The following is a 27,449-nucleotide window of genomic DNA, read 5'->3' on the forward strand; positions in this document are numbered from 1 at the left end:
GCATACAGAGCACAATGCATGCTGATGTGCATGATTCAGAGACAGACGCAGAGCTGCAAGTTTTTATCTGATTGGTAACTCTGAATCCTGTTCACCCATGCTAGCTATAGTTTCCTCCCAGTCCCTATGACTAACTTTGGAGTCAGTCTGTGTTAGGCTCTGGGCACTTCTCCCAGAGACCCAGGCACCCTGCACCAGCAGCTCTGGCCAGGCCAGCTCTATAATTGCTCTGCGGCGCCACTTGGTGGCTGGAAAATTCTAACACTGGAGCCCTGAAGAAGCTGTCCCTATAAACCTAAATAACCCTGCCGCAAAAAGGGAGGGAGGAAAGAAATACACAATGAATAGTGATTCCACTCCAGAAATGTTTTCTGCTGGAAAACAGCATTAGGTGTCTTCAGAGCCCTGTTCCAAGGTGAGATCTGGAGAGGGTCTGAGAGGAGGGGCTCCATGGGAGTGCTAACCCTGAGGCTGGCCTTCACAGGAGGACCCTCCTCACCTCCAGCTTCCCTCTGCACCCTGGAAAAGCTGTGGATCCATCTGGCTTGGCTCCACCGGCTTCCTGCCTCCCACGTGGCAGGTGGCTTCCCTCAGCCTTGGTTTGAGGTCGTTTTCCCTCTTTGCTTCTCCTCCCACTCTTGGAGATCCCAATCTCTTACCCTCGTGTCTCCTTCCAGATGGATTTGCCATGGTCCCTGCCCTGCTTCCCTCCCTGCATCTCTGCGGCAGGCAGCCTCCGGCTCCTGTGTGGGTTATCAGCTTGTGTGCACAGACTCAGTCTGGGGACATTTCCAGAGGGCAGCCCAGAGAGGCCAGGTGTGCCCTGCACTTGAGAAAGCAAAGGAGAAACAAATCACAAACATGGAACCCATGGACACAGGCAAGCTAAAATCACAGCTGGGAGGGAATCACCCAAGGATTTGTTGGTAAACATAAACATCTGTTTTCAGGAGCCTTTCCCTGGCATTTCTATTGGGTCTAGGGCTTTGCTACTGTGGACTGGTAAAGTCCAGTTTCCATCTTACATCTCCCTGTCCCTCTCTCTCCTCACCTCCAGAGGTCTCTGAGCTTAATAATTCAAGGAAGCTGGATCAGAAGATGATCGATATTAACACAAGAAGTGCTATTTGTGTTTATTTACTCCGCAGTAAAGAGCCTGGAGGGCCTTGGTACACTCCTGCTAATGACGTGAGGATGTCCGGGCTGTATGGACCCATCTTCACCCAACTTCTGGCACTAAGATCCCCAGGGTCCCTGAGGACTTCCTCCAGAATGAAGTAACAGCTGGGGAAGGAGTAAAAGGGACTCCCAGGTGTGCACCTGCAGGAGGGAGAAATGTGTACCTGAGCAGAAGCCCCTGCTTCCCAGCAGCCACATGCCTGGGTTTGGCTTCAGCACCTTTGGCCTCTGGCAGGTGACCAGTGTAACTGAGCAGAGTCCATGCTCACAGGGCCCACATGCGGGGTTATCTTCAATTTCTCAATAATCTTGTTTTTGGATTTGTGTTTTGTAAGCAACATCTGACGGGTCAGTGGAAGATGTGCCAGGGCCTTGGAGCCTTGGCTCACATCGGGTCCACCTCCCCATCCTCTTCACAGGGTGGGTTGTCAGCAGCCGGCTCCCTGCTCCTGCCCACCAACCTGCTGCCACCTCTGCTGAGATGGTGACCTGGGTGCAGGTAGGGTCAGCATCAGACCTGTGTCCTGGTGCCAAGCTGCAAAGCAGCACCCAAGTCCCCAAGAGGGCCTGGCCCCAAAGGACTGACACTGAATAGCAAATGCAGACATTATGAGAGAGAGAGACACAGAGGAAACAAATACACCCTTTTTCTTATTTTTGAAGAAAAGGGCCTGTACTTTCCTTTTGCACAGGGCCCAGAAAATCACCTAGCTGACCTGGCTAGAGAGGACCTCCAAACCTCACACTCGCTGCCGGCTGGAACTGGGTATGTGTCATGAGGACCAGGATGGGGTTTCCAGCAGCTGCAGAGCAACTCTTGGCAGCCCTAAAGTTCTAGGTTGTTTGGTGAACCTTGCATTTTCTCTCTTGTGCAGCTATCCACGGGCACACAACTGATGCAAGGTGATGCAGGAGTGGTGAGCCAGCACTCACCATCCTATGTAGCCATAAGGTAACATGTCAATCCATATTCACCGGATGAGCGCACACCAGTGGTGTAAGAAGTCTCCAGGTCTCAACGGCACTCAGGTCTCGGTAAGTCTTAATACCTCCATCACATTCATCTTTTTTTCTCGTGCCTTCTACAACCTTCTCTGATAACCTAGCTACATCAACCCAGTGTGTTTGCCAAGAGAATTGGTTAGGATTATCACATTATACTGTTTAAAGTAATGTTCGGGGCAGCCCCGGTGGCACAGCGGTCTAGCGCCGCCTGCAGCCCAGGATGTGATCCTGGAGACCTGGGGTCGAGTCCCATATCTGGCTCCCTTCATGGAGCCTGCTTCTCCCTCTGTGTCTCTGCCTCTCTCTCTCTCTGTCTCTCATGAATAAATAAATAAAATATTTAAAAAATAATGCTCCGCTCTGAAAATAAAAGTCTGGGTATCCCTCTTAAACATGTCTGCAAGGTGACAGGATTGCCTGGCTCCTAGTGGGGTGTTCAACTGTGTATGTGCACACATAAGCCATGGATATGGACCTTGAGCTAAGAGGCTCCTGCGGAGGTGAGCATGGAACAAAGACACAAAGATAAAAACAAAACGTTCAGAGACTGAGGAAGCTGTTGAAGATGTTGGAAGATGCAAGTCAGCTACAAAACCACTTCCTAAATCTGGGGATATAGCAAAACATGTGTTGCTAATTCTACAATGCTCTAAGCATGACAGTTCAATCATGAGTTCATTTAGCATGCTTGGCTTTGGCCCTGAAGCTAAAAACATTTCTCTGCATGGTTCTGGGAGGTATCACTCTGCCCAGCAACATTTATAAAGACTCCTTAATTAAAAATCATATTTAATCAAATTCCAAGAAACATTTGCTAACAGCACAGTTAAAAGGAGCTGCTGGCATCAGGATTGAACCTAAGCACACTAAAAGTGTAACACTAGTTTCCTTCTGAACAGAAATCCTCAGCAGGCAAGGGGACTTCTGAAAGCTGTCTGTGCAATAAGCTACAGCAGTGCTGACTATTCTCACCACCAAGGTCTTCAGTGAAAAGAATAAGCGGGAAGATGTTCCACTTCTTGAACTTGGAAGCCCAGGTTCTAGAAAGAGCTGAAGAAGGGCTTCAAGAGGAAAGGCAAGGTTTCTGTGTAGGAGTTCTAAGGTTTGAAGAGTGCAACTCAAACCATGTTTGTTTCACTTTTGTTTCTTTCCCAATGGCCATCTCTCCATCACCCCTGGGAAATCAAAGCCAAACTGTGCCTCAGCTTCAAGCAATAAAACAACTTCATGGTTGGGCTCTGATACCTGGAGAAGTTGCAGCCTGAGTCACCCAAGATACCGTAGAGGGCAGGTAGCTGAATGGATCTCCATGTGCTCACGTATTTCTCAAAGGGGGTCTTTACTTAAAAGAGAGAGAGAGAGATGCCTAGATGGCTCAGTGGTTGAGCCCAGTCTTTGGCTCATTCTAGGGTCCCAGGATGAAGTCCGGCATCAGGCTCCCCATAGGGAGCCTACTTCTCCCTTTGCCTGTGTTATCTGCCTCTTTTTCTATGTCTCTCATGAATAAATAAGATCTTAAAAAACATAAAAGATTTTTGACAAAGAAAGAGACGGAGCATGAAGACAGCACAAGCAGGGGGACAGCAGGCAGAGGGAGGAGAAGCAGACTCCCCACTGAGCAGGGAGCCTGATACGGGACTTGATCCCAGGACCCTGAGATCATGACCTGAGCTGAAGGCAGACGCTTAACTGACCAAGCCACCCAGGTGCCCTCTCAGAGCATATCTTTAAGTCATTCATGTGCTTTGGCCTAATAATATGCAGCAGGGTATGTTCAATCCCTCTAAATTAGGCATGGATGGAGGGAGAAAACAATGCCCATAAATTAAAGAACATTTTCATGAACTTAGTAATATTACACCTGTTGGGTTTAAAAAGTACTAATGAAGTCCTGGCTAATACCAAGTAACAGAGATGAAGAGTAGGACAGGAAAATGTCAATAAAAGCAAACAGAGTAACATTTGTTGACTGATTTTGCTCATGTACCTATTAATATTTATTTGATGCCTACCATGTGCCAAAACTGTTCCCGAAGACCCACAGGTGAGGACAAGAATGAAGGCCCTGCTTTCGTACAGACCATATTTTAATATTTGGAGTTCTCACCATTTGTAGATAATAAACACATAGCATAGTTTCAAGTACTGAGAAGTGCTAGGAAGTAAAATAAAACAGGAGGGAGAGAGCAATCTGGATAGTGAGACCAAATCCCACAATCTCTGAGAGGGAACGAACCCTAATCTGCTCAGCCTGAGTCTGAAGCCAACTTTGAGAACAAACCACTGTAGCCAGGGGGTGTGGACAGAATCCCAACATGAGCACTGAGGGCCCGTCACAAGGCTGAAAGGTAGCTAGCTCAGTTTCCAAAGGGGGAAGGGAGATGTTGGGCTGTCACCCCCACTACACCCCCAGGTTCAGAGCCACTGGTTCTGGTCTGAAGGCAGGCAGATTTCAGCTTCCAAGAGATCAGGAAGCAACGAAGGATACAAACAGAAGTCTGAGGCAGGGCAGGGAGCATCCTGAATGTGCAAAGCCCGAGGGCTGCAGCCCGTCAGTCAGTGGAACTGGGAGGCACCAACCAGCACAGAGATACAAGTTCCTAACAAAGGCTTATCTGAAGTTACCATCGGGCCATGAGGAAAATAAAATGAGGTCTTAGATAAAATGACTTATACTGTAATCTCAAATGCGTAAGTTCCCAACAAAGTTTGGCTGTTAAAATTGGAACTATTAGCTGACCTCTTCTCTCCCAGAGTTCATGATCTCATTCATCACTGAACACCTACTATTTGTCAATTACTCTGTTAAACAATTAGCACTTATGAACTCTTAATCCTCAAGGCTGCTCTTAGGGGCACCAGGATGTTTCTGGGGTTAAGTGAGGAAACTGGTTTACCCAAGATCCACAGCAAGTCAGCTGGGATCACGCCAGCCCAGAAGCCTGGCTCACCCACGCCACACAGTACAGCTTCCGTCAACTCTTAACAGCAAAGTCCTATGTGCTGTTTAAAGACCTACTAAATTACACCTTATAAATTATGCCTTATTCCAGGTTTGTATCCTTAAATAGAATAAATAATAAATATATTTTTCAAGAAAAATTTCTTGAATAATTAGTAATAGTCACCTTACGCCCAAATCCTGGGACATACTAAGATGACAGGAAACCTCGTTCACTCCTGCTCCAGGTGAGGGCTCTGCTCCATGGCTTCCACTCTCAGGGAGGGACAAGGGAGCATTACGGATCCGAGTGCAGGGAAAAGGAACTCGAGTGTCCCTCCAGCAATAAGTGGTCCATCCCGGAAGTGAGGCACTTGACGCCCATTGCCTCCCTTAATGAGAGAATTACTCTCTTGAAAGATTAGTATAGTCTTTCATCTCACCAAGTAGCAGATAGTACGGTATAGTAACTGGGTGATCAGTATCTTAAAAAGCTCAAACAGTTTCAAGTAACTCCTAAAGGTACTTAGCTGACTCCCAAAGAACAGAATACACAATTTAAGAGAACAAAATACCACCCTTGTAGAACAGAGCTGAAATCACATAAATAACTAAGAATGTGTCCCTGGAAAAACAGAAATAAGCAAAGCAAAATGGGTAATAGTAATAGTCATACTTACACAGTTTCAGATTTTATTTTCATAATTATCTTCCCATAGAAGCAATAATCTATATTTCCATAACAATACATTTAATATTTACTCATCAAAGAACTGGAAAAAAATAGGAAGCACAGATTCCATACACAAATACCATAATATTCTGCATATGTACAAATAAATTCTATATATTAAATATATTTCTAGATTGACTTCACTTACAATATAATAACACTGAGTATTCAATTCTGAGCATATTCATGCAGACTTCCACTTTGGTAAAAGGGATAAAATGAGTTCTGGAAATGTTTTTCCTGTTGTAAACACGTTTCCTGCTTTTGACCACACTCTCAGGATAAAGACTTCTGTACGTGGAAAAATAAAATGCATGAAGATGAAACAAGGGCTCTTTCCCGGACACCACACATCAACCCTGACATCAAAGAAATACCCCCAAGTCCTACATGTTAGTTCCTAAATGTGGGCAGGGAGGGGGGAAGAGGCTGCACTTAAAATAGAGCCTTTAATGTTGTTAAGGGTCAGCTACCCCGCTAAAACAGAATGCACTGAATCAAGCACTCCTCATTTTTAATATGTAAAAGTTAAGAACTTTTCCAACGCTGCAATAAGTAATATAGTCTGTAAACAAATGGTCTAAAATACCTTTTAAGTGCTGCCAAATCTGTTTAGACAGATAGCTGTTTAACTCACATGACCATTAATACAAGATTCCTGAAGTTTCCGAATGGATCTAAAGGGCACAGCAGCAATAGCAGGATCTTGGAAGTATTAGTGTGCCACCATCCAGTACAAATGTCTCTAAATGCAGCCTCACTGAGGCTGTCCCAAGTTAACCTCCATACAATTATTGAACATGAGCTGCTACCTGCAGAACTATGCAGGTAACTCGAGGAATCAAAACATTAAATTTGCTAGAGTCTTAAATCAGATCTTCAATAAAGATTTCTACCCTCCCACCACCCATTTAAGTGCACCTGCCACACAAGTGCACCTGCCAACCAGTTAAGCCCTCCCCTCCCCTGGAAACAACTATGGCTAAAACCACTCATCATAATGAGCCTTGGTGTCTCCAGGAGCAGCAAACTACACACACTGGACTCATATAAGGCTGGCTCATGGAGATTCATGGCTTCATGAATCTCTATTAGCATTTTCAAAACCATGACTGCAATAAAATCTTGATACCCTCAGACAAGGTCTAAGTCCGTGAATGGCATGTCAGGATGTTGTTCTTTGTTCTATGGTTTCCCAGAGCAGGAAACCACTCTGGGTGGCAAGTGCCTACAGAATGCATGCTGCTGCTGACTGGCACCTCTCTTCAATTAACAGATTTGGAGATAGGGCCAAACCATACAGGTGAACAAGGAATGCTTCAAAAATAACCTTTTAGGAGTACCTACAAGGACTAAAATATTGGCAGCACAGTCCTCTAAAAAGAAGTACTTCAGAAACAATTCTTCCCTTTCAGCTAAATGTTAATGGTACACAGCATTTTCCATGTACAGTTACTGTCCTGCTGCAACTCTAAATGAATCAGAAATTATTTTGGAGGGAAGAAATGTCTATATTCTAGGTTGATGGGAACATCCCCTCTTAGAATGCATAAAAACAGTCATTAGTTTCCATTTAGTCAAGAACCAAATGGATTTGGGGACAGTCACTGGTGTGTTTATTTAGGTACAAAAATGTATTTCATTAAGGAGTTGAATATACCATAAAAACTTTCAATGTACACATAAGACTTTAAACCTATCTTTTATTGGGCTAAACAGTATTGTAAGGCTCAAAACAGCATCCTGTCCCAATCGTGCCTCTGAAAAGATTTGAAGATTTAATAATTTAAATGTATCTAATATCACTGGGGATAAACTTCCTTTTCAAAAGTTTGAAATACTACTTTAACTCAGTAAACTTCACTTTTAGCAGCAATTATTAAATAAAACGAAAGGGAAATTCTTTAACAATAAATCACAAAAGCCCAACAGAAAAGAATTTCTATGCCTATTGTCCCTTTTGTTTAGAACAGTTTGTAGCTTGCAAGTTTAAAAATCAACTGTGTTAAAATGTCACAGTACATTTTTTCTATTAATTCCTGATGGTGTCTTAGAAAGGCTGTTATGGAAAGAAAAAAAAGTGTTTTCAGGTAGTGGGTATGATGGGTGACTTAGGGAAATGATGACTAAACATGAATCTATTAGCATTTTCAAAGCCATGACTGCAATGCAATCTGGATACCCTCAGACAAGGTCCAAGTCCATGAATGGCATGTCAGGATTTTGTTCTTCCTTTCTGCAGCACAGCAAGATCCTAGCACAGGCCTCCTGCATACTCATCTTCATCTTCCTCAGCGGTGGGGGCGGTGGCACCTTCAGATTTAGCCTGTGGCGCCGCAGGTTTCTTCTTGATTCCCCCTCCGGGAACCACCAAACTCAGGCCCAGCTTAGCATACTGTCAATGACAAAGCATGTTCTCAGAAGCTGGACAACAGGAATCTCAATATGCCATGTGTCAACTGTAGCTATCTATAAGAGAGATCTTAATTTTCTACCTCAGGGAAACCAATACTACCATTAAAACGTAAAAAACCACCACAAAAAATTCAACAGTGCACTGCCATCAGATGGCTCATGACCGTGACATGACAGGTACACAACTGGTCATCAGTTATATGCCACACTTAGGAATCTGAGATAATTGGGACACACTCAGTTAAGTAATACTTGCAGTACCTACAAAATAAAGATCTGTTGAGTAAATGAAGAGTTAAGCTGGGGACAAAGTCTTAATAAACTTATAAAAGCCTATATAAGACTTTACCTAGGGAAAAAAATGGACTCCTCTATCCACATCATTACCAAAAAGAAAGGTCTCAAGCTGATCTGATACCAAATCAAATGAACATGGGCTCAGAAATCTACTAAAAAGGGAAAGCCACAGTCACAGCTCACGTTCTGCATACAGCACTGTGTGAGGCCATTTCTCACATGCAGACCAATCTATTCTGCAAGACAGGCTGGCAAGACAAGGACCAGCTGCTCCCTTCTTAAGGATGAGTTAATGGAGGCTCACAGAGTTCATTAGTAACCAGCATCACATAACCAGCTGTCAAAGAAGTAGGCTTCCGAGAAGTGTATCAAATTACAAAGGCCACTACCTGATGAGCCTCTTTCAGAAAGTGAAGCCTAAAAGAAACTTAAACTAAGCAGCTTACAGAGATCAAAAGGTGGTAGGAAAGGCAGAGAAATGGAGCCGAATTAAAAAGTATACATACTCAACACCATCAGATGGCTAGATAAAAGGCTGTAAACCCACATGGTTGACACCTAAACAGTCTAAGAATACAGTGAAATTCAGTGCCAATGCCACATTCCTCCGTAAGCAGTGGCTGGAGGTATAAAATAGAGGGGGAAATCTCACAAGCCCATAGGAGAAAAATAATATCTACCTCTACCTTTCAAGAAAAAAGAAATAAAGGCCACTTACATCATTATCCATGTACTTGAAAAGTGGCGAGTTGCAGACGTCAGATACTTGGTCTTGGTCTTGTTGGTCATAGCCTTCAAGAAGCTGTTCCAGGGCAGCACAGTCTTCACTCCCACTGAACCCTGGAATGCTACAGCAAGCACGAGTCACACCCCTCCACCTGCCCTCAGGGGGTTCTGCCCCCCTCCCAGATGTTTGGCAATATCTGGAGACATTTTTGTTAACAGGTAGAAAGAGGCCTGGAATACTCCAGACGTCCCACAGCGCACAGGCCCCAGAAGAGCAAGGGATTCCACCTCAGGAAATGGGTGGCTTGCAAACATGCGCAGATTGAGACCACTCACTGTAACTACCTCCAAAAGGAAATGATCTTCCCGTAACATGCAATCTGAGAACATTTCTTTACTCTTTTTGTTGTTGTCTCAGAAGACAAATGGAACAAAATCATTCTGGTCATTCACTCCCATGAAATCCCCAGGAGGAAAACATGAAAGATCACAACTTGTAAAAAAAAAAAAAAAAAAAAAACCCTGAATTGGCAGGTAAGTCTACCTACCACGACGAAATTTTTTTTCACTATAAAATTTTTTACAACACCAAAAATAGCTTCATGGCCAAGAACAGCTGTCTAAACAGTGATCTCCCATCGGGAAATAGAAATTTTACACTGCAAGATAGGGCTGCCAGCATCTTACCTGTAGCTCTCCCTGACACACCTCTCTGCAGCCACGTAGTCGTTTCTGTGGAGGTGAACTAAGACTTGAGCAATTGTTTTCTAAAACAAAAGAGGTGATTATGGTCCAAAGTTATACCAAACTTGTTAGTAAAGTCAATTTCTTGAGGTCTAGAATTGAACTTTACAGTCCTGGTTTGTGTACAGAGATTTATAAATTCTTAGTAACTTCCACGGGACACGTGAGGGAAAATGCCCTGCCATGGTACATCTCAAACTACTCAGGGTCCTGTTACGTGAAGGCTAAGTTAGGGGGTCCAAGGCAAGCCTAGGTGGTCTGAGGATCACACTGAATAACACAACTTAGAGCACAACCACCATACACTGTAAAGAAAATGTCTCTTAAATATCTATATAGGTTTAATCTTGAAAAGGGAAATCTTGAAGTGGAACCCATGACGCCACAACACTTTGGAATTCTTAAAGAAATACTAGGAAAATGGTTAATGAATGAAAAAACTTTAGATGATAGGAACAAAACTATTTATAAGCCACAAAGGCATTAGCAAGACCGAAGATGTGACTAATAAAATCTTATTGGCAAACAGCTCTTCATAATGTGTTTTTCAATCTTTTTTCTTTTTCAGATGGCTTTTATTGATCTATCCTTAAGTTTGCTGAATCTTTTTAACATCTCCATCATCAGATTAACTTTAATCCAGTATTTTACTGTAGACATTTGCTTTTTTCAGTTCCAAAATTCTATTTTAGTTTCAATCTAAAATAAAACAAAAACACAATCCTTTTGTCCATTCATCTATTTACCTTTATATCCCATGGAATAGTTAAAATAGCTACTTTGCAGTCATGACCTGGTAATTCCCGCAGCTGGGCGACATCTCTGGGTTTCCCTGGTTGTCTTCTCTTGGGAACTGGTCCTATTTTCCTGACTTCCTAATGTTGAGTGCTTTGAGACTATATCCTGGACACTGTGGTGCTTTGCTGCACAGACTATCCTATAATTCTCAGGAGAGTGAGATTTCCAGCAGGTGACCCAGCAGTTGGGCTTGGATGCCTGTTCTGTCTGCACTTAGTGGGCAGCAACTATAGTCTTCAGTGCCCCTGCCCCACTGCTGCAGCTCAGCCCCACACAAGAGCCTTGCCAGGTGCTGCGAGTCCTGGTTGGTGACCAAATCTTACTATAGCTCTCGAGGCCTATGCTATGCTGCTCCACGTCTGTCCACCAGACACAGAGCTGGAGACTAAACCCAGGACTCATGTGGGCACTTGCTCACACCCACACTCAGGGGATTCCCTTTTCCTCTTTCCTGGGCTTTTCTCCTTGCTCTTAGCTCATTGTCTTAGCTCCTCTGAACAAAGAGACTATTAAGCCTCTTGGGGTGTTTTATCTGCCTGCACCACCGTCACAGCCGCTGCTCTGGTCCTGACTAAAGCTTACCTTCAGAGTAAAGCCAAGGGAAAAACAAGAGGAAAAAAATGGGGCTGCTTTTCCCCATCTCTCCAGTTAGAAACTTTGGCTAGATGGATTCCTTGGGTATTTTAGCTGGTGGAACCTCTGCTGCCCAGCTCCATGACTGAGGGCTTCTCTCAGGCAAGGCGCAAGAGAAACAGGGAGAACGCTGGCAACCCACTCCCTTACTGGCTGCTTCTCCAAGTGCTCCCTCCTCCTGCTATTATTTTTCACAGTCCAGAAGTTTTTCAATTTGTCCTGAAGTTTTTGTTGTAATCAGCAGGAAAGATAGACTATAGTGGGCTTACTCCATCTTGGCCAAAATTATTTTTTAAAATATCCAAGGAATCCAGTCTTATATAGTTGCACCAATATGAAAAATCAACCAATGTAAAGCCAAAAATAAACACTTTCAAAACATACCTTATAACAAGTTGGGTAATTTTCAATCTCCTTATAAATATTTTTTTCTTTCTGAATAGAAAGTGCTGCCTCATCAAACCTAAGGCCAAAACAAAGAAATGTCAAATAAGAGAGCTCTAAATGATCTAAAGCAGAGATCACTGTTGTGCTTGGTATTACAGATTTTAGCAAAAGTAAGAAGGCTTCAGGTATTTTTAGCAACTGCTCCACAACCCAATTTCCATGAGCTCTGCACATGTGTCCGGCTTACCTTTTAAACTGTTCATCTGTTCGTGCATCAAGCAGACAGACAAAAAGCAGAACTTAAGGATAGGTTATTTCAAATAGAGTAGTTTAAGTCTGGTAAAGATCATCCATTAATGAGCATCAATCCAATTCAATAAACTGCTCTGTGAAGTTTTGTGAAAAGTATTAGACAACTCCCAATTTAATCATCCCAGAGTTCTTTCCTTCCTCTAAAGCCATCTAGACATCCCAGAGGCACTGCCTGCTGGAGAATTCCTTCCCCACTCCGTCCTCACTGCCACTCTCCACTGCTGCCTCAGTGGGCCACAGAAAACATCCTTCCTGCCACCTTTCATCCTTGACATTCACCTGTTTCAAAGAACTGTCACCCATTCTCCTTTTTTTCCATCCTACTCAGATGGCAAGATGAAGAAGAAAGCATCTTGAATACCATTTCACCAATCCTCCAAGGTCCTCTCCCTTCCCATGCCACAGCCTCAATCCCAGCACACCCTAAGCAGCTCCTTACTGCTTTTACAAGCTTATCATGCCCCTGTCCTGAGACTCTCTTCCTGGCATCTAACCTATGTCTAAAGGAAGTGTACATACCTTGCCCATCTCCCTCACCCCGAAAGTGAAAATGGCAAGCAGTCTGCACTATTAGGATGCAGTGGGAAAGAGCTATTTCATAGCCCAAAATATAAAAACATTACACTACACTTTTTTGTATGTTAACAATTACCTTTTAAAAAGATCTCCATGCATGTGCACACACACATGTATGCGCACACTACGGCTTGATTTAACTCATGTGAATTAAACTGAATTTTTGTGGGCTGTGCCCTCACACCTTACTTCATACAATAAGATTCATTGGAGAAATGCAATTCTGAATTTCCAAAGATCAATTTGCTAAATTTTGGGAACAAAGCCAGTTTATATGTTGGGCATGGTAGCAGAACTGTAAGATTATTCCCCAAGACCTTTTCTCCTCATATACACTCCTTGTACAGTTTCCCCTTGAATGTGGGCACAACCTCTTAATATGATGGAACTCACTCCTGTAAGGATACTAATCAACTGATTTTGATGCAGAAAAGATTGTCCAGATGAGCCTGACCTAATCATATGAGCTCTTGAAAGGTCAGAGGTTGAAAGTCAAGAGACGTACTCTTCTTAACTTTGAAGCAGCAGCTAACTACACCATCTTGTAAACCATCTAGAGGGTACATGCCAAGGAACTACAGGCACCTGTAAGTCGCAGAACTGACTCTAGCCAACAGCTGACAAGAAAACATGGGTGTGCATCCTACAGCTGCCAGGGAAAGGAATCCTGCCGACAACCAGTAGGCCTGGAATGAGATCGCAGCCATATGGGGCACCTGATTCCAGCCTAGTGAGATTCTGAGCACAGGACTCAGCTAACCTGGGCCTGTACTTCTATCTGACCCACAGAGCTGTGAGACAGTGAGTGCGTGCTGTTTTAAGCTGCTAGGTTTGTGGCTATTTGTCATATAGAAAAGCAAATTAATATGGGGGATTACATATATCTGTATCATTTGTAATTATGACTTTGAGCTTATCCCAGATCCTATTTTATAAAAAACATTACATCAGAACATTTGGTGACCATCCAGATTATATCATTCTAGTAGGAATCTGAATGTTTTAAGTTTTTCACATATTTAACTATTAAGGCTGCATTCTTCCCACATGACTTACTTCCTTGGCATAAAAACAGCATTTCCGTGTGCTAATAAAACAGAGAACTAGCAAAACAGCCATCTAAGAGAAATACTGTATATTCATATGTAATAAAAAAAAACTGATCTACTTGGCTAAAAAGCCATGAAATTGATATATAAAGCCAATTGTTTTCAAATATATCAGGAAATTATTCATAAGTTAAAATGAAACCCAAAGTTAATCCTTAATACTCCTAACAAAATAAAATACACTTGGTTTTGCTGAAAGAGAATAAATTCTCTTCCTGAAATTCAAAAATAAAATAAAATGCCACAAAAGTTATGTGCATATGACAAGAAATTGTCATAGGACTTCACTCAATCCAGCTTTCAATGGCATTCTCCCTCACCATGACACAGAACTCCTCCTTTGGCACCAACTGCTTCCTGAAGTCCACGACATATTTTTAACTACTTACAAAACTTTTCGAACGATTCATTATCATGACCCCAATAACTTGGCATCACAACGGACAGGACAAAGTTATGCAAGACAGAAACCTAGTGATTATGCTTAACCGGTATCTACTCCACATAGACACACCCAGGCCTCCCTGAGTTTAGAATCCAGTGAATGTCTCAGTCAACTGGTAAGAGCCTAAGAGAGACCCTTGGAAGTGCGGAGTCAGGTGGGGTACGGGTGGTTAACTGATACAGAAATCGGGTTCTCCTCCTTGTTAGGAATCATGACAAAACTCTGGAAAGCATTCTGGATTTGGTTCAGAGAGCCAACCACATAGGGTTGCCAACCAGCTCAGCTGCCTCAGAATTTCTCTGGAAGGCACAGGATCATACCTTTCCCTGCAAAGTCAGAACAACTGGAAAGGCCTTTTCAGGGAGGGAACACTGGCAACTGCCGTGATTTAAGGCCTCACAGATGCAACCCAAATTAACTCTGACTCACTTCTAATTATGGCTCTCCAGAAAAGAGGGAGGAGCAGAGGACTAATACAAATATATTAAATATTTAATTTTGCCATCCTAAAATATAAACTATTGTTAAGTTAGGATTAAATATTACAAAATCACATTAATGTAAAAATATAAGCATATTATCTAAATGTAATAAGCATAAAATTTAAAATTGCATGCTATACTCTATTAGATGTTATTTGCATAAACATATAAAATTACTGTTCTAGTTTTTTTTGTTCTAGTTCTTTTAAACAAATGGTAGCACCAATTCAGATTATAATCAATATGTATTCAAAATATTCAAATATCACATAAATTCTCCCAGTTATCTTTCTATTAGCATAGATCTTCCAGGTTTTTCTTACTCTGCACTATACTGAAATTCCTGATGGCAGTATTGTGACAGCTTTTAATTTTTTCATACTCGTTTTCAAATATCAAATTCCATAACACTCCTGAATAAATTCAAATCAATTTTTATATCAATCTATAACTTAAACAAATATTTCCATGATTTTTGTTCAAAACACTATTTTGAATGTAAAATACTATCATTTTTCAATGCATTTTTACTCAAAAGGAAGGCAAAAAGCAATAAAACAAATTCACAAAGTAATTAAAAGATGTGCTAGTTGCCCTAGATTTATAAATGTCCCTCTTTCCAGCATCTCCACACCACTTTCTACAACTGTGAAGAAAACTTGTTCTAAAATAATGGTTCTCACTACACACGTCAACCAGATACTTCAGGGAATGATAGTGGCTACCACTCCATGGTGGAGCTTTCCAGAGGAACATGCATACGTAGCTGGAAAATGCTGCTCAGCGGCCCCCCTGAGGAGGTTCTGGCCCCCCCACCCCACCCCTTTGCTACTCTCCTGGAACCTAGCTTTAGATAATCTCAGTCTGGAAAACAGAAGGGGAGCAGATGTGAAAGCAGAAAGATCCTAGGGAAGCTGAAGGAGAGCCCACATCTACACAGAGTGGAGCTTACTTTCTGCCCTACTTCCAACTTTGCTTCTTAGGCTTTCAGTGGTCAATGGGACTTGGACCCTAAGAAGGCACTGGAGGCCTTGGGGGAAGAACATCAGGGGAGTGGATGAGAAAAAGAGGTAAAAGTATGCCACAATGTCCCTGTCTGCCCTATAATGGGTAGAGCCCAGGGCACCATTCTCTGTTTCTACAAGTATGAGGACCTGCTCAAAGGGTCAGAATTTAGGTACTGTCTTACAGTTCGGCTCTTCTACAACACCTAGGACCATCACCACAAACAGCTGTTACTATAAGAAACCTTTTCAGGGACTAGTCTGAACTTACTATACCATCATTTGAAGTTGAGAATTGCCAGAGTTAGTATTCTAGTGGTTTGGATTTCTAGGAGGCCAGGAGAATTAAAAACAAAATTAAGGGATGTCCGGGTAGCTCAGAGGTTGAGCATCTTCCTTTGGCTCAGGGTGTGATCCTGAGGTCCTGGGATTGAGTCCCACATCAGCTCCCTGCAGGAAGCCTGCTTCTCCCTCTGCCTATGTCTCTGCCTTTCTCTATGTCTCTCTCATGAATGAATAAAATCTTTAAAAACAAAATTAATATACTATTCAGTTTAGACCAACAAAAAACCTAATCAATGAAAGAAGGTCCTATAAAATAGTCCATCTAAATAACAACACGCAAGAGTTATTATTCTATAGTAATTTATTCTGATGCTACTTTAAACTTGCTTGAATTATATTTCAGATCTGTAGTCTTCACGAAGGAAGCGCTTAATTCCATCTCAGAAAGGAGTCAATAGACTCTTTAGTCATTTGTTTTTTGGTTCCTTCCCCAAAATATAACCCGGGGGAACTAGGGGCAAATTTTCTGTCACTGGGGAACTATGGGCAAATTTTAATGAAAAGATCTATCTTCAGACCTATAGTTTTCTTTTTCCTTTTTTTTTTCTGACCTATAGTTTTCTAAGCATTTTTACCTTAAATACTACTAAACAACATTTTGGCAAACAGAATTTTATTAATGACAAAATGTTTACTAAGCTTAAATTAAGGTAAAGTAAAAAACAAAGGAAAATCCAGTAGAATTCTAAGTTTGCTGGGGTCCAATTATTATTTATGCCTTGAGTCGTATGTTTAAAGGATGAAAAAACAAATGCCAAATTTCCTATTCAATGACACTATTTAACTGTCATGAACCTGTCGATTTGCATGGGTGAGCACTTTGGGTATCTTGTTATTTATGCCTATGTAGACATGTATAAAGAAAAACACATTATAACCCAACCAAATAACATATCAAGAACACTGCTTTCTCATGCTGCTGAGCCAGGTTTTAATCAATAAAAGCATAATTTATGATACATTTTGGCATCATATTTAGAAAAACGGTAATTCTGTTGATACTTAATTCAATGTTCCCTCTTACACCACTCTTTCTGCTAGGTAGCCTAGTGTGCCTGTGGCTTACACCAAAAACCTTACCAAGCAATTCTCCAAGTTACTTAGCAGTTCCACATGTGGACTGAAGGTTGACATGGACACAGAAAAACACAGTTCTGGAAATCTCACCTGCGGCCTCGTACCAGCAGCCTGGAAGCTTTTCCTAGTAATTCAACTGCCTGTCGTAAGCGTTCCTCATTCTGAAGGAATCAAAGAAAAGAGACTATTTATTGGCTGCTTTACCTAGGAATCTTTTTTTCCTCCCAATAATTATTTGAAAGATAAGTAATAGCACTCGATCAAAGTGGGCAGGGGGGAAAAGTACCAAAGCTGCTAATCCATTTTATTAACTAATATAAAAAAAACACAGTTCAATTGTGAGCACAGATAAATTTTCAAAAGCAGTCACTGCATTTCTCTATTTTCCTACATGTTATGAATCTAAACATTCTAAGTATACTTAAAGGAAAAAAATCAAATTCAAACTTACTTCAAACACATTAGCTGTCTGTTGATATAATTGCACAGCCTTTTCTGGATCTACATTTTCGATAAGCCTATATGACAAGAAAATTGGACTTATATGAGAAAGAGAAAACTTGTTTTCCAAAGGATTTTATTAAGACAAACAGCCAATGGCTTCTATGCAGAAACCTGTGCCCACACTCACTTTCCAGCTCGCTCCAATGCCATGGCTGCTGTGTCCGGGGTGCCATTTTCTAGGTACATCATGCTGGCTTTCTCAATCAGCTGAACAGCCTCAGGCAGTTTCTGCATCTCCTTCAGGCAAAGGATACAGTATGGATCAGTAAATGCACCAATTTAAATGCAGAATTAGCAATCTGAAATTCATTTTATTCCTATTTCATGAAGATAAATGACTCAAAATATATAACAACAAATATATTTAGGACGAAACGCCTTCACATGGTTACTCTTCCCCATCAAGCTTCATTCAGCCAAACTAAAAAGGTATTCAGTGAATTTCTACACAGAGCTCCTCACCACTTTTGAGTTTCAGAAAAACTCTACAAATGGTAGAAACCAAAACATTTGCTCTTAAATGTTTTCAAAGATTTATAATTCTTTGCACATTTACTGAGTCCCTTCTATCTATGAAGCTTATGCCAAAGGCTGTGAACTGGCAGCTCAAGGGCCATACCTCATTTCCAAGTGCATCTTGCTTTAGTAGTTTCCAGTTATATCCTTTCACAAAGGTTCTATTCTACAGCTTCCTACTTTAAGAAAAAGATCACAAGCTGCGGCATCAGCAGGCTGGCATTCCCACAAGGCAATGGTAGGTTGGGGCTGAGCAGCAGCTGTCCTGGAAGCATGGTGCTTCTTGGTGGTGGCTGCATTTCTCCATACTCCTCGCTGCTGCCCACACCAGGTCCTGCCTCCTGCACCCCAGTCACTGCCCAGATCCTGAGCTCATCTGAGCTTGCAGCCCCCTTTCATGAGGAGTGCCACCAGCACATTAACTGTTTCTTACTATGAAATCATAGGTCTCAGCATCCTGTGGTCCTTATATCTATTATCTCCAAATCAAAACTCTTCTTAAAAAAAGGAAGAAAAATCACTGAAAAGCTAGACATAAAGTTTACAGGTATTATCTACATAAGGTTACCATCTTAAAGTAGGCTCCACACTGACAATTCAAGGGTTGTTTTCAGTCTGCCTATTCAGCACCTAAGTTGACAAATTCTTTAGGATATAAAACTTGCTGGTCTCATTCCTACTGACTTCTGCATGTGATTTTTTTATTATTTAGTTACAAAGTAAAAAAGGATGGGCTGCCTTCTTAGAAGTTACACTATTTATATTCTTCCCCGTGTTTTTGTAGCCCAGCAAAATCATTAAGAAAAAAATGAAAATATGCCTATTGTCAGGGGTTTGTGTGCCTCAGTCACCCTATGGCTTCTGTGGAGCAAATAGGATATGAAACCACCCAGGAGTAGTTAAAAAAAAAAAATATATATATATATATATGTATATATATGTGTATATGCATATATATATGCATATATATATATATGTACATATATTTGTAAATTTTACATTAAAATGTCAAGTTCTCAGAAGTAGGGGAGTCTCTCATCTAGCTCTTGTCTAGCAACACTCTCCTGGTTGCAAAGCTTAGAAATTTGTTGTTCCCAGTTCCTGCCAACATATTCTTTTAAATTTCACCTTTAATACTCTCTATCTTAAGGTGCATACAATGTATCCTTGGGTTCAATTAGCAATACTTGGGATAAGAAATCTTAGCACCTCTGGCCTTAAAGCTAGGAGAGTTTTTCACTTCCATGTGAATCTACTTTAACACCTTGTAGTTAATTCATTTTACCTACAAGACAGTTGTGGCACATTACTGACCTTTAACATCATGCCAGCTTGCTCATAAGCTCTGCAAAGAGAATACAATTTTTCAGATGAGATCTTAAGGACATACGGGGGAAGAGAAAACTTTCAACCAAAGATATGAGAAGCTATGGCAATTAAAACTGACTCAGGCACTATATATTGCTTTAGGCTTTTAATAACACATTTCTTTTTTATTTTGTGGGCAATAATGCCTTGGAAATAAGAGACATCTGAGTTAAAGGGATTTTATTTGGTAGATAGAAAATTAAGTAAAACTCAGAAAGGTTAAAGGACTTCTTATCTGACAAACCTAAATCCAAGTTTTGAAACAAGTACTCTCTAAAAAAGCAGGAGAAAGACTGTTTCTCTCCACAAGTACTATTAACTATCAAGAAGGGGGAGGGGAGGAGATTCTAACTTGCTTTTTCATAGGCTATTGAAGAAAATGGTCTTAAAAATATATGGTGATTTGAATGTAAACTCTGTATATCTAATTAGGAGTGACTTAGTTTCTAAGGGTCAGGTAAAGACTGAAACAAATGGGAAGGATTATTTTATTTAAGTCAATACAAATAATTCACTATTTATGGATTTATAACTTAGGAAAAATTTACTGACCTATGGAAAAACATTTAAAATATAATCTCCAAATAACATGAAAACATGGAAAATATTTACTTACTTGGCAGCATGAAAAAGACTGAATGGATGTAACAAAGTTGAAATTAAGGAAAAAAAAAACGAGTCAGCAGTTTTTAAAGATCTACTATTTAAAAGAACAATGTCACTTGCCCCAGTTGGCTCCAAAAGACAAATCTTATAAACAGATGAGGCAATCATCTTATGTCTGTTGATGTCTCTTACAGTTACATAATTCACAAAACACTAACAAAACACCACATAGATTCTTAAGCTATTTCCACCGCCCATTAATCTGAAAAGTATCACTGAAATGCAAAATTATTACAACTATAATTTGAAAATGAGATAAAATGGACATTTTTTACTTAGTAAGTTTTAAAATATCTCAGGAAAATTTTTTGTTTTAAACTACTTAAAAATATTTTTTCAAATACTTTCAAAACTAAGAAAGACTTAGTTTTAAAAATATTTATAGAACAGAGATGCCTGGGTGGCTCAGCGGTTGAGTCTCTGCCTTCAGCTCAGAGCGTGATCCCAGAGTCCCAGGATTAAGTACCCCATTGGGCTCCCTGCATGGAGCCTGCTTCTCCCTCGGCCTGTGTCTCTGCCTCTCTCTGTGCCTCTCATGAATAAATAAATAAAATCTTTAAAAAAACATTTTTTTTTACAGAACAGTTTATACACTTCTAATACCTGTGCTACTGTTTCATTCTTCAGCATCTGCACATTTCCTTCACTTCAACCCAAAGAAAACTGGCATCACGCAAACAACAGCATAAACTCTCAAATACAGCTCTGCAAAACTGTGAACCTTATGATTAAAAGTCTCGGTCTACTCTTTCACAGTCTAAAAATGCAGAATTTTTCTAATTATTTTCTAAATTAATACCACTGTAGTACACATGTAGGAAACTTCTAACAAAAGAAAATAATAAATTTCTGTCCAAAGTATCACATTGTTGAATTTCCTTGTGAAGGTTGAAAAGGGTTGAAAAAGATACGCCCTATTATTCTCATGAGCAACAGCTTCTCTCAGGCAGGCATCTTTTGCTTGCTCAAATTGTTTGGCATTTTTAAAAGCAACAGCTGAAATAGAACAACAACAACAAAAAGACTTTCTAATCCATTATTAAAAAAAAACTTCAAACGAATCATTACCAAAATCTACATCATGTGGGAAGCATGAGAAAATATCCTTATTTTAATCAAATACATAAGTTGTATACAACACTACTTTTTTTCTCAGGAATTTTCTTACAATTTTTTTGATTACCAATAACTTGGCACTACTTTCAAAAGTGTGTAGCTTTGTTTCGTTTTGTTAAATTATAGACTACTAGCAATAAATCAGTGCCATTTCTGCTCAAAACCAAGTCTTTCTATAGCAGCACCTAAGCTTTGAGAAACCAAGACTGCATCAGTCAACCAATACTCCCAAACAACAGGTCCTGTCACAAAAGACAGGATCTTACTTTGCCAATTTTACATTTACTAATAAAAGCAGTGCTTTAGTTACAGCTTATTCCACCTTTCAAATTATTTAGAAACAGAAGACCGATATGCCTTCCTTTTGGCATAATCTTTAATAACATTAATAACATTAATAATGCATTTCTTTCAAATAAAGCTTTTACACTGTTTAGTAGGTTTCTGTGAAAATGACATCTCCACTGTCGTAAAAGTGTCATCATCAGAGCAAAACAAGGAGTGGCCCTAAAACTAGGATCTTACAGATTTTGGAAAACTTGTTTACAAACAAATAAAAAAAGGATACTGAAAAAAAAAAAAAAATTTGTTAAAATCAAACTGTTAAAATTCTCTTTAATAAAATGTTCAAAATAAATTACTGAACTATTTTCACCCCTGGACTTACACATTTTGCTTTTTAAAAGAACATGTATTCTATTGATTAAATATATTTTGCATAACCCCTTAAAGAAAATAAAAGATGATTTAATGGGAAAATATGATCTGAATGTGTATTTGTGAAGGCAGTTCATGGTCTCGGATGCTTATAAAAACCAACCTGTGATAAATTTCCCTCAAGAAATTTGCAAAATGTTGTGCCTTCTAGTTACAAAAGTGTTCTTGTACTAGGTGTCCATAGAATCCATATGAAATTTGAGCTTTTAATAATTTTCCTTTTAAATAGGACAAATAATTTACATCATCCAATAGAGAGAATATAGTCAGGATTTAAATAAAAGTGGTAAAGACTCATTTACCCAAGTTTCTATTTACCCAATTTCTCTACTATTCTTTGATGATATGCTAAAACTAAAAGTCTATGAAAAGCACATTATGTAGGTGGTCTCTAAGTTAGGCTAACAAACGTGATCTGGGCTATGGCTGAAACACAACTGCAAATGTGTTTAGAATACTTCAAAAAGTGCATTAAGCTTTGTATCCAAAATAATTGTGGATATGCTAAAAGCTGTCATTACATAATTAAATGGTAAATTTTTAGTAAGTTTCCTCTCTGTTGCATGTTGCAGATCATTTTTACCTAATATGCAGATAATATTTATTCAAATAGTCATATAGCTTAATACTTCACATTTATCAGCATTATACCAAAAGTGTGGTTCTTAAAAAAACATGTGCCAAAAAAAAAAAAAAACATGTGCCAAACAGACACAGGATCTGTAGATCTGCCTAGATTATGGCTAAATTAAAAAATAAAAGTTAACAAAAATCTTTATTCCATTATAGAAGTATAATAGAGAGATATGGCAAAAACTCCTGGAAATAGTGGGCAACTGATTGAAGTTCAAGAATATATGAACAAAGGGGATCCCTGGGTGGCTCAGCGGTTTGGCACCTGCCTTTGGCCCAGGGCGCGATCCTGAAGTCCCGGGATTGAGTCCCACATCAGGCTCCCTGCATGAAGCCTGCTCCTCCCTCTGCCTGTGTCTCTGACTCTCTCTCTCTCTCTTTCTCTCTGTGTGTGTGTCTATCATGAATAAATAAATAAATCTTTAAATATATATATATATATATATATATATATATATATATATGAACAAGGCAAAAAGCTTGAAGCTACGTGCTGCCAACCCTACCCATCTCTGCTGTCAGAAGAGAGCTGCAGGTCACTGGGTCTCTCAGTCCTCAACACATCTGAAAATAACAAGTGGGAAAAAAGCCAGGGCCTGGGCAGGTTTGGTTTTTCTGACTATTAAATTCTCATAGAAAGCATTAAGTGTAAGTATTTTTGTCAAGATGAAGTTTTCAGCCTACGTTAAGACTAGATATTGGAATCAAAGGGCTATCATTATACATACCTGCTTTTCCATATTCAGAAGCAGCACTGTCATAATCTGGTTTCCATTTTAAAAAACCAGTTTTCAAGCTAAAATGAAAAGACACATTTAACAGAAGTTAGCAACCACATTTAGAAGTCAGAATCCTGCTTTAATGGCTTTGTAGGTGATTTAAAAACAAAAGAAACAAACAAAAAACCCACGAGGTACAAAATCCCGATCTTGCCCACTTCTTCCCAAATTTATTTACAATTAAAAACAACCTATTTTCCCTCTATCACAGATGCGGTTTTCTTCTTTTAAAATGTCTGCATAGGGGATCCCTGGGTGGCGCAGCGGTTTGGTGCCTGCCTTTGGCCCAGGGCGTGATCCTGGAGACCCGGGATCGAGTCCCACGTCAGGCTCCCGGTGCAGGGAGCCTGCTTCTCCCTCTGCCTATGTCTCTGCCTCTCTCTCTCTCTGTATGACTATCATAAATAAACAATTAAAAAATAAAAATAAAAATAAAATGTCTGCATAAGGGACAACTGGGTGGCTCAGCAGTTAAGTGTCTGCCTTCAGCTCAGGGCAGGATCCTGGAGACCGGGGATCGAGTCCGATGTCAGGCTCCCTGCATGGAGCCTGCTTCTCCCTCTGCCTGTGTCTCTGCCTCTCTCCCTCTCTCTGTGTCTCTCATGAATGAATAAATAAAATCTTGAAAAAAAAATAAAATGTCTGTATAATATCCAAGTACAGCAGAAGTTCTCAGCACATGGTCCCCAGACCAGCATTACTAAGAAATGTGCTAGAAATGTAAACTCCAGTCCTACAGAACCAGAAACTCTGGGGTGGCAGCAGCAATCAGAGTATAACAAGCCCCAAGGTGCATCAAAACTTGAGACCCTCTGAAGCACAGCATCAAGCAAGCAGTTGGATTCATGAGGCTGAAGCTCAGGAGAGGCTAGAGGTATTAACTAAGGAGCCACTGGCACATACCACACAAAGGGCCCAATTAAAATCCACCAGGGAGATCTAGAAAGTGAGCAGAAAGCCTACAGAATACAAATATTCAGAGCAACAACACAGGGAGTCAGCAAAACAGGTTGAGAATTAGCCAGGAAAGATAACTGGAAAGACTGGGATGTTATGAAAACAACAGGATCACTACTGGTTTCTCACATGCCGAAACAAAGAACCATCAGTTTTGAGTCTTTACCTGACCTGCCCTTTCAATATTTTCTTTTTTAGAAACCTAAGAGTCAAGCTTTCCCCTCTATATCCAGTCAAGTAAGTAAAGCTTACCACCTCTATTTGACGGATACCCTCCAACGCTGCTTCTTGTGTTGTTACTTTAATTCAGGCCCTCATCATGAGTCTACTAACCAGTCATGGAAAGTCACCTTTCCTGCCTGCCCTCCCTCCTCTTCCACTCACCCCACCTTGAGGATATTAATTTTCTCCTTACTTTGTACACCCCCTGAAATAACTGCATACCTCTGTTCTAGCATTTACTATCTTATTTCTACTCTCTGATGACTTGTATGCTTGCCTGTGAATTCTAAACTCCTGAATAAAGAACCTCTTTTGGTCACTTCAATAACTCCAATGGCTGGGTCAGATATACACTGCCTGAATGTGACAAAATCCTCACTTTTCTCTCCCCTCCCCAATCTCCACATTTCTTTTGCCAGGTCCTATTGGTTACATGATCCCCAGAAAAGCTAACATTCAGGACCATCAGAGGGGCAGCCCATTCAGTCTGGCCCCAACTTCTCTGCTCTAGCTCATTCCCTGGCACTGCAACTACTCTACTTTATTCCCCTGGCATATTTTCAAGCCTATGCACATACTAAATCCTATACAGATTCTCATGGGATTTTCCTTCTGTTTAAAAAAAATTATTTTCCGGGACTGAGTGGCTCAATGGTTAAGTGTCTGCCTTTGGCTCAGGGCGTGATCCCAGGGTCCTGGGATGGAGTCCCATATCGGGTTCCCAGCAGGGAGCCTGCTTCAACCTCTGTGTCTCTGCCTCTGTCTCTCATGAATAAATAAAATCTTAATTTTTTTTTTTTTTAATTTTCCAGGACCTGCTTAGAAATCACCTTTGGGAAATCTTCCTGAATTTTTCCAGATAGAATAAACTCCTCCTGTGCTACCAAAGCAAAGCTGAGACCGCTTTATTATGGTCTTTATCAAACGCACTATTTTAATGATACTTTTGGGTTTTCTCCAGAAAGGAAGGAAGGAAGGAAGGAAGGAAGGAAGGAAGGAAGGAAGGAAGGAAGGAAGGAAAGAAAGAAAGAAAAAGAAAGAAAAGAAAGAAAGAAAGAAAAGAAAGAAAAGAAAGAAAAGAAAGAAAAGAAAGAAAGAAAGAAAGAGTAAGATTGCTGGGGGCATCTCCTGCAAAAAAAGGAGTAGAACACAGTCACAGGGAGGAAGTAGTAACACAGTAACTATAGACTTGAATTTTTCCATTGCTCAAAAGCTGGCGCTGCCATCTTTCAACGGTGCAGCCCTGGACAAGTCATCATAAGGCTTCTCCAGGCCTCACCTCCTCTTCTGTAAAGTGAGATTCTGTACTCGACTCCATGTAGATGTTTCGTTTTCTACAATTACCGAACACGAATTCGTTGCAGTAATGACACTGAGGAGGGGAGTGTTGGGAGCTGGGCGGACTCAGCTCAGTCCCGCGTATCTGCTGGGTGCCTACAGCGTGGCCGTGGCAGAAGCTGGGAGAACACATGAAATCAGCAGGGAAGCAGGAACCCCTGGGACACGACAAGGGACCCCCGCGGATTATCAGCTACATCCGTAGCCCCCCTCCGCACACAAGAGACTTTCAGAGCGCCGGTTCTCAACAAGGCGATTTCTGCCCCGGGGGGTCCGTTCTGGTCGTCAGCATGAGAGAGGACAGGTGCTGCGGGCATCTATGAAGTAGAGCCCCGGGATGCTGCTAAACTGCGAGGCACAGGCAGTCTCCTCAAGGAACACCCAGGCCGGAGCGCCCAGAGCGAGCAGCGGAGCATCCAGCCCCGCAGCAGCCGGGAGCCCAGCAGGGAGCCCAGCAGGGAGCCCAGCAGGGAGCCCAGCAGGGAGCCCAGCAGGGAGCCCAGCAGGGAGCCCAGCAGGGAGCCCAGCAGGGAGCGGGGACGACTTCCGGCAGGCACTGAGTCCGCTTCCGGAGGAGCAGCGGGCCCCGCCCCGGACCCCCGGCCGCAGCCCCGGGAAGCCGCCGCCCTCCGCGCTCGCTCTCCACGCGCCCCCTCCAACTCCCGCGCCGGGCCGGCGTGGGCCACGGACCCAGCCGTGTCTCTCACTCACTATTTCTCTGCTTTGGCGAGGTGCTCCAGCCCTTCATTTATCTTCTGAGCCGCCATCTCCGAGGTCGGGCCCTGACGTGAAAGGCGAGAGCCCGGCTGAGGAGGCGTGGGAACGCCGAAGTGCAAGCCGGGACGGCCCCGCAGCCCAGCTGCTACAGGGGCCTGGAGGGCTCAAACCTAAGGCGGCGCAGCAGCCTGGGGAGCGGGTCTCGGGGCCGCGCCGGCACAAACAGCGCAGGCGCAGAGCGTCAGGGTTCGCCGGCTCCAAGGGCGTGTAGCGCAGGCGCAGTGGGCGCTGAAGGCGGTTGGCTCGTTCCTGCGTTCATTCAAGAAATATTTGTTGAGCACCTAATATGTGCCGGGAACTGCTCCAGGCACCAGGAAATCAGCAGGGAGTACAGCAGACAGAAAAGACCCGCCCTCGTGGAGCCGTGCTTTCCCACTGATGCGAACACGTCGGTGTCTAATTGATGACGCTCGTTCATAGCTGGGAGAGCATTCATCCTGCCTTCCGCGCCACCTGCACCGCGCCACCTGCACCGCAGTCGGGAAACAAAACAGACTGTCGGTGCTGTTCACTGTGAAGTAGTCACCGGGCGACGCAAACGTGGTCAGCGCTCGGAAGGACGGGCTCAGGGAGATCTGCGGTGCTCAAGCAGGAATGAAAGCTTGGCTCGATGGGCGATCACGGAGATCCCGATCCCCGCGGAGCCCG

General features: G+C 41.8%; 1 protein-coding gene across 1 annotated transcript; it reads right to left on the reverse strand.

The window, feature by feature from the left end:
* Positions 1-5,801: 5,801 nt before the first annotated feature.
* Positions 5,802-26,935, reverse strand: NAPG (NSF attachment protein gamma). Its single transcript, XM_041768782.1, has 12 exons — positions 26,736-26,935; positions 23,457-23,524; positions 21,174-21,258; positions 20,213-20,230; positions 19,543-19,573; positions 17,840-17,949; positions 17,660-17,726; positions 17,299-17,369; positions 11,856-11,934; positions 9,984-10,063; positions 9,289-9,418; positions 5,802-8,253 (listed from the first exon to the last, which is right to left on the reverse strand). Exons 1-12 carry the CDS (start codon positions 26,789-26,791, stop codon positions 8,113-8,115), a joined length of 936 nt encoding a protein of 311 aa, XP_041624716.1. The 5' UTR covers positions 26,792-26,935; the 3' UTR covers positions 5,802-8,112.
* Positions 26,936-27,449: the final 514 nt, after the last annotated feature.

Source organism: Vulpes lagopus, chromosome 1 (assembly GCF_018345385.1).
Source record: "Vulpes lagopus strain Blue_001 chromosome 1, ASM1834538v1, whole genome shotgun sequence".
In the NCBI taxonomy this organism is placed as follows: Eukaryota; Metazoa; Chordata; class Mammalia; order Carnivora; family Canidae; genus Vulpes; species Vulpes lagopus.